The sequence below is a fragment of the Microtus oregoni genome, unplaced genomic scaffold (assembly GCF_018167655.1).
Source record: "Microtus oregoni isolate MIOR12 unplaced genomic scaffold, Mior012 000079F_ref0000094, whole genome shotgun sequence".
In the NCBI taxonomy this organism is placed as follows: domain Eukaryota; kingdom Metazoa; phylum Chordata; class Mammalia; order Rodentia; family Cricetidae; genus Microtus; species Microtus oregoni.
This window is the reverse complement of record NW_024544537.1, coordinates 1,536,509-1,550,275: the sequence shown is the minus strand read 5'-3', so window position 1 is coordinate 1,550,275 and position 13,767 is coordinate 1,536,509. Positions and strand designations below refer to the sequence as shown.

Genomic DNA, 13,767 nt, shown 5'->3' with positions numbered 1-13,767 from the left:
GCCTTTTTTCTGTTTGTCAACTTCCTTCCTTTACAAATTAGAGTTGCTTCAAACAAAACTATGCTTTGTTATTCTAAATCTCATGCATCCATTGCCTTCATTATAGTGGGCATTCTTACTAGCAATGTCAACAAGTGCTACAGTCATCTGGGCCATATAGAATGGCTCACTCACTCGGTTGGTAATTAGTGTTAACTATTGTCTAAGAATCCCTCCCCCATTATACTCCCTCATGGTCATTTTGCATGTTTTGACCCTCTCATAATGTGGTGAGTAGTCTCATAGGAGTGGCATCCCAGCAGAAAATCTAAGAGAAAGAAGAAAGGGCATTCTCTTGGATATGGAACACTTTGTCTATGACACTCTATTGGCGTGGAAGTTGATGGTGAACAAAGTAAGTGCCTGTTATGATTTTTTAAAAATGCTGCAAGATCCCCGGCAGCAGTAGGCAGCAGAAATGCTGTAGGTCCCCAAATGGTGGTGGCGGGCCATGTGGTGGCAGGCAGAGGGCCCTGGGAGCAGCCAGTCCCAGACAGAGACAGCTGCCGGTCCCCAAGTGGTGGCTGGTCTCAGGCAGGGAGACACATAGGAGGGGGCTGGTCCCAGCGAGCCCCGTGGTGTGAGCAGGCGGTGGGTAGGAGGCACATGGACAAATATAACTGTACAGAATAGAACTGGATATTTATTACTTGGAGTAGAGGGAGGGGGAAAGGAGAAGAGGACAGAGAGAGAGAGAAAGAGTGAGGGAGAGGAGAAGTGGGGAGAGAGGCAGAAGCAAATGGGAAAAAAAGTGAGCTCAGGCCAGAAGCTGAAGATCAGCCTGCCTCAGTAGATTGGAGAGGGAGTGGGCGTGGCTTGTATGAACAATCATAACAATAGAAAGAAGGATCAGGGTATTTAAACATGGAGTAGAAGTCCAGGCATGATACTGCATGCCTGTAATCTCAGTACCCAAAAGACTGAGGTAGGAGAATCATGTATCTGAGGATAACATAGGCTATAGAGTAATTTCTAGCACACCATGGAATATATAGTGAAATGATTGCTCTTCAAGCAGATGAAGGAGGGGACTTGATCGGGGGAGGAGGAGGGAAATGGGAAGCGGTTGCGGGGAGGAGGCAGAAATCCTTAATAAATAAATAAATAAATAAATTTAAAAAAAAAAAACAAGAACATCAACAAAAACAGAACAAGGGGTAAAAAGGAGAGAAAAGAACAAGGAAAATAAAATAATGAAAGGAGAAATTGTTGGACCATTCTTTAGAGAGTAGCTCCCATGTAATCTTGGTTGGTATTAACTCCACCTCTAAAATCCAGAAAGACTCTGAAGATTGTGCTTTACTCACACGTTTAACACAAGTCCTCAAACATAGTACTTCAATGCTTAGTATATGTGTTCTAATTTCTTAATTTAATTAAACAAGACCATTGTTTGTTTAACAGAAGAAAAGAAGTTTGTTTTTACACCCAGTTCTGATTCAAAATGGCATAATTCTGAGGTGGCATGATGGGAAGAGATAAGTGTGTGTGTATGTATGTGTGTGTGTTATGGTGTGTGGGTGCTATGGTGTGTCTGCTGTGTGTGGTATATATTTTGAGCACTTACTCCAGGCTAATCTATCTGGTTAGGTTCTATGCAGTTGAAGAAAGTTGAATTTGCTCCCCAAAAGCTGATGAGTCAGGAACAGCACAGCGCTAGAGGGGCAGAGCAGATAACAAGATGATTAATAGTTTGAGGTAATTACAGACAGAACATCAATGGGCAGACCATAATTGATTGTCATGCTAATTGTGAGGGCACTGATACTATAGATTTTTTCAGAGGAGGCTGTGTTCTCTTCACATAGAAAGGTTTTAGATAGAAAATGAAGTTGGTTTTGAGTCTGAATAGCCAGCTGAAATGGGATCTAAGTTGGGAGAAAAATATAACCAAAATGGAATTTCAGAAGTAATTACACAAATTATATTATTTCACATGCTTATACATACACAAAATGATAGAACCCCCCCCCCCCAAAAAATATCCCTTTATTATATGTATAGAGCAGGGAGTCAATAAACAACTCTGAGAAAAATATGAGTTCTAAGTAAATGCAAATAAAAACATGAGAAACCAGTAACCAGGAGAAAGGGGTAATGTTTCCCTTCTGTATTTACACAGTACTTTTAGTTTTGTTTTGGTTGAAATATAGTACTTCCGGTCCAAGACAGTGAAAATTACACGGAAGTTCTCATGCCTCCTGCTTTCTTTCTTCCTTTTTTTCTTTCTTTCTTTCTTTCTTTCTTTCTTTCTTTCTTTCTTTCTTTCTTTCTTTCTTTCTTTTGTCTTTTTTTGTCTTTTTTTTTGTTTGTGTGGTTACAAGTGAGAAATTCTGAGCTGGTAGAACTGAAGGATAAAATTTAGTCTTGATATGTAAGTTGACCATTGGCAGAGAGAGATCAAAGATAGTTGGCTGCTTCTGACTGATTATGATCAAGAAGTAAATATTTTCTTCAGTGTCACCTAACTGTGGCCTGATTATTATACCCAGTGTTCTGTGAGATGGGATGTCACATAATATGATTTATTCATGCTATGCCCTATGTATAAAAGATATTAAAGAAAACTAAAATCTATTTTTGCTATCTACAGTTGAGCACTATACTTTCCTTCCTAGAAGAACACCCTTAAGCCAATGATTCATAATTAGTCAGCATCCATAATCCCTTATGCACATTGGCTGGGTTTACACAGTGCTACACGTTGCTAAATAAAGCACCCTGCAAAAGCTATAACCACGGGCAATAGAAGGCAGGTTGAGAAAGACTAGGGGTTACTTGAAATAAACAGATATTTTTTCAAAACGTAATATCGCATCCAACAAGACATTTAACCATAGTTACTAATGAATAGAAATGACTATTTTCTTCTGCAAGCCTCATTCTAATAGGTCAACTAATTAGATGAGAGTCAATCAAAAGGTTGGTAACTCAAGGGAAGAAGCGAGCCAGAGGCCAGAGAAATAAACAAGATAGAAAATAGACTTGAATCTCAAGTGATAGTTCCACCTATATCACTTTCTGTTGCCAGAGACTGTCTTAGATTAGATACTTTATTTTTCTGTCAGTTCCATTATTCTCTGGCCTGAAGGAATTTCCAGTTTCACACTGGTTCCTGGGTTGCCATGAATTTCTTAGACTATGTATTAAACTTGAACCAAAAACTTTACAACAAATTTCCTTTAACTGAGCAATATTTATTGAAGTTCTATGTGCTGACCCTGAGGAAACACTTTCCAGAAGATTCTGCCTCAATTATGATGGTCTAATCTTAATCACAGCTGATTCTCCAGCCCTAGTTTATCAAAACCACACATTTAAAAAAAAATCATACAAATGGCCCTGGTACAGTCTTTGCTTCTCCTCTGAAACCTCATAAGCCAAGCCTCTGTAACTTGCATTGCTCTCAACATTATCCTTTGTCTTAGTTTAAGCTACTATCGCTATTATGAAACACCATGACCGAAAAGCAAGTCGGAGAGGAAAGGGTTTATTTGGTTTACACTTTCACATCACTGTCGTCCATCATTAAAGGAAGTCAAGACAGGAACTCAAACAGGGCAGGAGCCTGAATAAAAAAGTTGATACAGAGGCATGAAGGAGTGCTGCTTACTGGCTTGCTCATCATGGTTTGCTCAGTCTGCTTTCTTATGGAACCCAGGACCACCATCCCAGGGACGGCCCCCATCCACAAGGGGTAAGGCCATCCTGCATCAATTGCTAATTAAGAAAATGCACTTTGGGACTGTCTATAGCCCAACTTACGAAGGCATTTTCTTCATTGAAGTTACCTCCTCTCAAATGACTTTAGCTTACTCAAGGTTACATAAAACTAGCCAGCACATCCTTCAAGTGCCCATAACAGCACAGCATGATTGGAACTCTCAATGGCTTTTCTAATTCAAAGTTCCAAAATCCTCCACAATCCTTCCAAAAATATATAGTTAAGTCAGTAACAGCAATTCCCTATGACCTGGTACCAACTTATGTCTTAATTGTACTCCCTATTGCTTTGCTAAAACACTGTGAGCAAAAACCAACTTGAGGAGTAAAGGGTTTATTTCTGCTTCCAGTTCCATGTCCCAGTCTACCCCTGACAGAAGTTAAAGCAGGAACTCAAACAGGGCAGGAACCTGGAAAGTAGAAGATGATGAATAGGACATGGAGTAACGGTGCTTAATAACAGCTTGATCCCCATGGCTTGCTTAGCCTGCTTTCTTATAGAACCCAGGACCACCAGCCCAGGGATGGTTCCACCCATAGTAAAGTGAACCCTCCTGCATCTGTCATAAGTCAAAAAAGCACATAACAGACTGATCTCATGGGAACTTTTCCTCAATGTATGTTTTCTCTTCCAAATGACTCTCTCTTATGTCAACTTGATATAAAACTATCCAGCACAATCTACCCTAAAAATGGACCTACTTCATCCAAAAAGTAATGTCTTTAAAAGGAAAATAAAGGTGCCTCTTAATTATCTGCAATGATTAAAAGGAACCGAGAGAATTAATATCCAGGTTTATTCTGATCCTGCTCTCTCATCTTCTGCCAGGGCCTCCCACTGGCTGGCCCTACAAAACTAGATCACACACTGCTAATGGATAAAATTGAAACAGGTCAGCCATCCTCTCTTAGATATCTTAGTAAGATGAAAGAGAGTAGTCCTACAAACTCAGAGAGAGGAGAGCCAGCACACTGAACAAGGCTGAAAGTTTGTCACCTCAAAGAGAATGCATATTTAAATAATGAACAAATCCTAAACTTATACATAACCCATACATAGCATGAACATATTTTAAATTCAGTGGCCATCCTTTTCTTTTTCTAAGATAGTGATATTCACAATGTCAGAACAGTGAGGAATTGAAAGCTGCAAATTTTTCTATTTCAGAATATAGTGGTGTCAGTACCAGACACATCTTATTAATGTTCACCCAAGAAGGAGCTGCCATGAAACTTATCTATGGCCTTTTTGCTTCAAATCTGCCCTGTATTAGAACACACATAGATGTATTAGAGCTACCTTATATCTCTTAAACAGCTGGAAGCAAGACTGTAGAAGCCAGTCCTGAATACTCAGTATACTTGCAGTATCCACAGATCCCATCTCTCCTTCTAGAGGTATGATTCAAGCAACATAAAAATCCGGGTGAAGGGATTAGTCATGCTGGCCCCCAAAACTCAATGTCTAACTCCTTCCTTCACCTACATTAAAATCACAGTCTTTCTGGTCCCTATGCACATTTGCCACCTTCCCACTTCTCATCCCTCTGATTGTCTTCATTGTCAAGAAGCTTTCACCTCTCCTTTGGTTCTCAACTGGCTCTGGTTATGTGTAGTTCCTTACTGGTCACCCCCAACTCTATGCCATCCTCAGTGTGTACCAGCATCCGTTCAACAGTGACTACAGCCTTCCGCTTTTGAGTTATCTGACAATGGCCTGCTCTCTAACCACTTGCCTCCTCTGGTGGTTGCCACTGCCATCTTGCATCCCCAACTTCCCCCTGCTCCTTTTCCTCAGACCTGCTATAAATCTACAGATTACACCATCTTGATGTCTGTACCTTTAGGTCTCAAAGAGTTTTCTGGAATCAGATTTCTGATGAACACCCCATATAAAGTGTTGCGTTTACTAAGTAAACTTTTGTGGACTCTGTGATCCTAATGAAATAGGTATGAGGATTGGTAGTGCTAAACTACAACGAAAGGATGGAAATTAAGTATCATGGTTCTTATATAAATATAAACTATGTATAGGGAAAAGATTAAGTGATGTGGCAACTTGTACGATATTACGAATGCAGTCTGGGTTTAGTGGCACATGCCTGTAATCCCATGTATCAAAGGGGCTGAAGAAAAGTTTCATGAGGTCAGGGACAGTTTGAACAACATGATGGGAAATTGCCCAATAACACAATTGTTGTTACAAAAATTGCTCAAAAGTTCACTCAAAGAGTTTGTGTATAGGCAATAAGGAATGTTGAAATGAATGTTCAAATAGAGTAAATGCAAAATGATTCAAACATTAATTGCATTTCACTAGACAAATCATTTGCATTTCTATGGACAACATTCATTTGCATTATTATTTTTTCAATTTACAGTTAAAAAATATCTCTAAGTCAATGATAAGTGGAGATACTCAGAAAGTTTTTTCAAAAAGGACACACAGTAAGAATTTTTTGATTATTTTTTAAATCTCTTACCATTTTTCACAGAAAGTCAGAGGCATGTTCTTATCCCAATGGGAACTGCCATCCAATCATAATTAGCACAAGTTCTCTCTGTGAGCTTGGAATAGGCATTTCTGCTTGTGATGACCAATACGTGTGTCTTCCTTGTCTCCAAACATTGGTAAGAGATGGCTGCCTCCTTCCTTTTAGAGAGTTGCTACTCAGAAGTCTGGTATTACTTGAGATTTTACTTATAAAATTGGCCCCTGACTAAAATTTAAACCGATATAAAGGATTCAGGACCTAAGTTAGTTAAAATATATCTGTATTTATGCATCAAAATGTTAATATAATAATATCATTATAATTACAAATTATTACCTGTAGATTCAATACAATTGACAGCAAAATCTCAGGGGTTTCTTCTGAAGAAGTTGAAATTATCCTAAAAGTCACAAGGAAATTCAACAGACCAAGGAATACTAAAACAGAAAGATAGTTGAAAGATGCACACTTTCATTTTTTTTAATTTGTTATAAAATTATAGTAAACTAAACCGTGCTTTAGTGTTTAGACACACATTAAAAATAGGTTTAGAGAATAGAATTGAGTATCCAGAAATATGGTGGATTGCTCCCTCCCCAAGAGTATACCAAGATCACCCAAAAGATAACAGCCTTCCAAACAAATGGTGCTATGAACAAGAAATTATTCACATGCTAAAAACAGAACCAGGGGGCCAATAGATGGCCCAGTGATTCAGGGAATATATATTGTTCTTGACAGAAGTTTGGTTCCCAGCATTCACATCCAGTGACTCAGAACATCCTGTAATTCTACTTCCAGATCTGATGCCCTGTTCTGGTCTCTTTGGGAATGTCCCTCACAAACATATGTAAATAAAGAGAAATCTGTCATTTTTAAATAATGAAACTGCTCCTTAATTTATATAATATGCAAAAACATTTAAATATAAATTTACAATAGCCTTAGGAAAAAAATCTAAGTGTAAATCTTTGTATTTCTGAGTTAGGCAATGGTTTCTTAGGACACTAAAAACACAAATGGAAGAAAAATGGTATAAGTTATACATCTAAATTAAGAAATTTTAGATTTCGAAAGACCACTCCTAAAATGAAAAGAATAATTCACAGAATGGGTGAAAATATTTATAAATCATATGACTGTAAAGGACTTATATCCATAAATTATACAAAACAGTAAAATAGATGAAGGATTTAATGAGTATTCTCCCAAAGATTTGTAAATAGCAAATAAGGATGTGAAGAGATATTGAGCATCACTAGTCACTGGGGAAATACAAATGAAAACCACAGTGAGAAACTGCTTTCCCTCACTAACATGGCTACAAGTTGTAAAGGTTAGGAATCCTCCAACATTGCTGATGGGCATAGAAAATGATGCAATCACTTTGGAAAACAATCTAGCAATCTCTCAAAGTCTAAAACAGAGTTAATCTATGATCTATTTTTACCCATACTTATATCACAAAGAGAACTGGAAATGTACATCTTTACAAATTTTGTACGTAAATGCTTATAACAGCATTAGTCATGACAGTCAGAAAATTAAAACAACCTTTCTATGAACATAAAAAGTATTGATAAAATGCAGTCCGGTCCTACAACAGAACATTCTTCAGCAATGATAAAGAGATAGAGGTTAAAGTCAAGTGAAAGAAATGTACACAAAAGCTATATACAGAGTGATTCTCTTTAGTGAAAATAGTCACGTGACAGCCCGGCTAGCTCAGTTGATAGAGCATGAGACTCTTATTTAAAATAGTTATAACAAGCACATCTATAGAAACAGAAAAGATTAATGGTTATAGACCTATAGAAGAGGCAAAATGGGCAGTGCCTATTAATGGAAACGGTACCTAATTACAGACTGATTAAAACATCCCGTTAATAACTGCCATTCTGATTGGAGTAAAATGAAATTTCAAGAAAACAAATAACTAACGTGACAAGGATGTAGACAAAGAGTATGTAAAGTAGTCCAGCTACTTGAAAGCCACTGTGGAGACACCTAACAAAACTACGAAAAAGTACTCCATATGACCTAGTTATACTACTTTGGGGTATTTACCTGAAGGACTCTAAGTCATCACATCACAGAGATACCTGCATTTCAATGTTTATTGTGGCAGAATTCACAGCAGTCAAGTTAGGGACTCATTTTAGGTATCCAGTAACAAGGGAATGGATAAAGAAACAAAATATTTTTCAGCCATAAAGATTAATGAAGTATTGTTCTTAGAAAAATAGGTACAGCTGGGATAATCTTTAAGTGAATTGAGCCAGGCTCAGGAAAATGAATATGGTACATTTTCTCTTGTTTGTCTTAGCTATGGTTTTTAGAGATCCATGAAAGTAGAACAGATTAAGATTCTCATGCTCTACCGACTGAGCTAGCCTGGAGAGAGAACACGAGCAAGGAACTCAGGACTGCGAGGGGTGCACCCACATGCTGAGACAATGGGGATGTTCTATCGGGAACCCACTAAGTCCAGCTGCCCTGGGTCTGAAAAAGCCTGGGATAAAACCGGACTCTCTGAACACAGCGGACAATGAGGAATACTGAGAACTCAAGAACAATGGCAATGGGTTTTTGACCCTACTGCCGTACTGGCTTTGTGGGAGCCTAGGCAGTTTGGATGCTCACCTTACTAGACCTGGATGGAGGTGGGTGGTCCTTGGACTTCCCACTGGGCAGGGAACCCTGATAGCTCTATGGGCTGACAAGGGAGGGGATCTTGATCGGGGGAGGGGAGGGAAATGGGAGGCGGTGGCGGGGAAGAGGCAGAAATCTTTAATAAATAAATAATTTAAAAAAAGAAAAGAAAAAAAAGAAAGTAGAGCAGAAGCTGAGTAGGAGAGGAGAACAAAGATGACTAAGAGGAGAGGGATAGACAGGGAGCGAGAGGCAGGACGTGGTAGAAGAATATGCCCTATGTACAGTGTATAATTGTATGACCTATTCTTGATTAATTACAATTGTTAAATGAAATATGCGTTTTACAAATTTTAGTTTGATGATGATTACAAACTACAAGGAATATAGCATCCCAGGACTGTCTAGAAATAAATCCCTTATGCTTTAGTCTCTCAGATGCTGGGATTATAAGGCATGCAACTCCACGCTGGACTCTGCAGCATTTCATTGTTGTTGCTGGATTGGTCTTATGATTTCAAAGATTTATTTTTAATTTTTTTAAGTATGTGTTTGTGTGGAGGGTGGGATGGGGGTTATTTGCACTAGACAGCAGGGGCCTTCAGTGGACAGAAGTATCAAATGCCTCTAGAGCTGGTTGTGAAGTGCCTGACTTACGTGCTTGGAGCCAAACTCGGTTCCTCTGCAAGAGAAGTATATGTTCTTAATAGCTGAGCCATGTCTTTAGCGCACGAATTTGATTTACTTTTCATTATTTTATTTTATTATTGTGTGTATGCATGTGCTGGCTGGGGCATGGCACTGCACAAGTGAAGGCATAGAACAAATTTTGAGAATCATTTCTCTCCTTCTATAAATTCTGGGGATGGAACTCCATGCTCTTAATTCTTTAGAAATACCCGGTGTGTCAGCATTGGCAATGATACACAGCCACTTACTTGCTCTTGACCTCTCCACAAGAAAGGCAGATGCAGGCAGATCTCTGAGTTTGTGGCCAGCCTGATCTACAGAGCGAGTTCCAGAACAGTCAGGGCTGTTACACAAGGAAACCCTGTCTCGAAAAACCAAAAAATAAAAACTAAAGAAAGAGAGAGAGAGAGAGAGAGAGAGAGAGAGAGAGAAGAAAGAGAGGAGAGAGAAAAAAGTTATTAGTATAGACAACGTCACTGGTTAAGGTGAAAAGATATGAGATAATGGCGTCACATGTGAAAAGAACTACTTTAATGAAACAGTCATGATTAGGGGACGTTCAAATAATTTTCCTTAAAATTAACTATCCACACAATTTAAAGAACCTGGCTGTTTATTCAGAATTTAAACAATATTACATCTTTAAGAGGGTCCGCGCAATGCCTTCTGGGATACTGTGGAATGCAGTTGGCTTTCCTTTGTGACATAACCTTTGACGGGTTCAACAGCCTGAGGCACCAGGCGCCATTGCGGCGCCATCTCTTGTCTTCGGGCACTGGTTTGGGCGGTTACCGCTTCTGGTCCTGCGTCAGAGGCTGACCAGAGCCTGGAGCCAGGCCTGTCTGGTTCCACAGCTCCTCCTCCCTTCCCAAAAGTGACTGTGAGGCTCCGGCAGGCAGTCACTTTCGCCAGCTCCACAGCTCGGAGTCGCTTGCTCCCGTCTAGCTCCGGCCATCGACAGCTGCGCGTGGCGTGAGGGCCCTTGTCGCCATGGCCTCTACTCTGCCAGAGTTCATCCAGCAGAATTACTTGGTTGAGAGCAACGCTGCCCTCAACTCTCAGATCCAGTTGCAGCTGTATGCCACTTACATCTACCTCTCCCAGGCCTTCTTCTGCAACCGAGAAGAAGTGGCCCTGGAGAACTTCGCACTCTTCTTCCTGACTCAGTCCCAGAAGTGGATGGAGCGCACCGAGATGCTGTTCCTCCTGCTGAGCGAGCGCAATGGCTTCCTCACCCTTGGGAGAATTGCCGATCAAGGTCGTCACGACTGGTTTGATGGCTTCATGGCGATGGAGTGTGCTTTCCACCTGGAGAAGACACTCAACCAGAGTCTCCTGCAGCTGTACCAGCTCGCTAACAGCAACGGTGATATCTACTTGTGCAAGCTCCTGAAGAGCCATTTTCTCAACCGGCAGGTCGAAATCATCAAGGAGATGGGTGGCTACTTGACAAACCTGCGCCAGCTGGGGGCTCCGGAAAATCATCTGGCTGAGTCCATCTTCGACAAGCTCACCCTGGCCGAGACCACCAAGGAGAACTGAACTGGGACTGTCCCTGCTATGGTGATCTTCCTCAGATCTTCCTCAGATCACCAGGCAAGGTGCTCAAATTATATGTCCCGAAGTTTTCCTAGTTATCCTATTCTGGCACTGTTGGCAATAAATTTCTTTCTGAGCATATTAATAGTTTCCTCTTGATTCATATGCGTCAAATTCTCACCTTGAAAGAATGAAGACATTCCCTTGCAGGTCTAAAACGGGTATCTGGGTGTCTCTTCACACACCCAAGTCGGGTTTCCTTGCAGCTACTAGCGCAAGTAGGTGGGAGGGAAAGGATATTCACAGGCCCTGGGAGAGAACAAATTAGCATTTCCTTTTAAACAGTGTGAGCTTGGGGATGGGGCGGGAGTGAAGTGTGGGTGAAATGAAGTGGAGTGGTCGGCCTGTAGCCATGGTGTTCAAGCATGGGAAAAGTGCAGATGCGTGGTCAAAGTGTACACATGGCGGGTGGGGTGGGGGGACGGCTATCAGATATCCTGCTAAACACAAGAGTCGCGGATCAGATATCCTGCTAAACACGGGGGTCGCCGATCAGATATCTTGCATATCAGATATTTACATTAAGATTTTAACAGTAGCAGAACTCCTGTTATGAAGAAGCAACAAAAATCATGTTACTGTGATGGGGGGGGGGCGCACTACAATGGGAGGAACTTTATTAAAGTGTTGCAGCAGTATGATGGTTGAGAACAACTGGATTCAAATGAACTTTACCTAAAGCCCATTAACTTACTAAATGATGAAGATACTAGCATTTGCTGATGCCAGGTAAGTCAGTGAGACTACCTGAGAGACAGCAGAACACATGACATGCTTACCCTGGGAAACAATAATAAGAGGTAAGCCAAACTAAAATGACTATTTTTTCATAGCCCCAAGGTTAATAAACTGAAGTAACAGTGGAACTTTGCAGGTCCAAGATCGTTCATTGATACTATTATTGTATGTCCATAAGAATCTCAGGAAGTAGAAAGAGTAGGAATTTAAAGGGCAGCTACAAGGGGAGTTATAGACTTGGGACGGGAACATAGTTCTGATCCAGTGTGGTCTCTCCTACTGAGGGTATCAATGAGTTAAGAAGCAGGGCGTGGGTAGACTGGGAATTCAGCCAGATAACCAGGCCCAGAAGGGAGGGAAATTCCCCAAACTGGTGAAGACAGCCCTGATCACTATAGCCGTTCCCTTAATTACCGGTGTGCCTTCCAGTCCAGGGTAGAGTTGGCTTCTAAATGTCAGCCAAAATCCTCATATTATGAAAGCCTTCAGAATTAGAAAGAGACTTGTGAGAGGCAGTAAGTAAGGTACCACCCAGGCAGGTAGTCCAGTTCTCTGTTCAGCCCCCCACCCCCACCCCTCCGTGCAGACCCTACCTGATTGCACAGCTCGCCGGGGAAGATAAGAGGGTTGGAAATCCCCAGAATGAACTATTACCCAGATTTCTGCATTGGGAGTAGCTTCCCTTTCCCCGCAGTAAATAAAGGGTGGCTACAAAACACACATTGGCTTTACCTGCAGTTCCAGCTCATTTCAAAGCCTGGGGGGGTGGGGGGGGAGCAGCTTGCATGCTTGCTGGACACTGCGCACTGGAATTGGTCACTATATCATTTTCTGTAGTAGTCCATTCATGGCGTCATCTGTAGCTCACCCCAAACTTGCTCTGTGTTGGTTGACACACCTCCCTCTTTGTCCCATCTGTCTCTCTCTTGTGACTGACTTTGCAGGAAAATGAAGACACGCCGATTAAGCCCTATATATAGGCTTTGATTTGACCTGAATAAGTGGTATTTCCTCATCGGTGAAACTCAAAGGCTAACAATGATTAGACCTGAGTGCCCATTACAAGTCCCTGTTGGTCAGGTCACATTTTCAGCCTTTCTTTAAAAGAAAAAATTCCTGGTGGGGAAATCTTGGCCCAACAGCAGCAACTCAACTGTTTCTTTAAAAATATGTATATAGTTCAGTTTTAGTTGTGTGTGTATGAGAGAGAGAGAGACAGAGACAGAGAGAGGGACAGAGAGGGGTTGGGGGAGGGAGAGATCGTGGGCGTTCACAAAAACCAGAGAACAGCCTCAGCTCCTCTGAAGCTGGACTAACAGATAGTTTGTGTGATAACAGGCATGGGCGCCTGCAGCAAGCCCAGGGAGCCTCTGCATGAGCAGTATGTGCTCTTCGCCCACTGAGCTGTCTCCAGATTCCAGCCCCCACTGATATTTATCTTTGCTTTGCTGAGAGTAAAACATGCATGCTCTAAGTCCCTGCCCTTTGGCTCAGTTTCGGCAGTCACAAACAGGTTCTGGAATTCATGAAACAGTTATGACAATGGATAGGAAATGTTTAGCCTTTTGAAAGATGCCCCCTTTTAACTTTCTAATGTCTAGACTTTGGCCTTTCCTAAAAGTTCCCGTATTTTCCCGTCTTGCCACACAACTGACGGAAAGGTGAAGGTAAACTTCTTCTAGGTATGCCACCTTCTCCGTTCCTGGATAAGTGCACTTTAAATACTTAATAGTAAGATATAACTAGTTCGTTGAGCCCCGGCACGTAGCACCCTGAGACACACAGCTACATGATTGCCAGTCACCGGCCATGCTCTGCTGCTTGGGGGAAT

The 13,767-nt window shown here is 41.2% G+C and overlaps 1 protein-coding gene across 1 annotated transcript; it reads left to right on the top strand.

Annotated features, from left to right (window-relative positions):
• Nucleotides 1-10,589: 10,589 nt before the first annotated feature.
• LOC121441580 (ferritin heavy chain-like) lies at nucleotides 10,590-11,187 on the top strand. Its single transcript, XM_041642798.1, has one exon. The coding sequence runs from the start codon at nucleotides 10,590-10,592 to the stop codon at nucleotides 11,139-11,141; it is 552 nt and encodes a 183-aa protein (XP_041498732.1). The 3' UTR covers nucleotides 11,142-11,187.
• The last annotated feature ends 2,580 nt before the right edge of the window (nucleotides 11,188-13,767 follow it).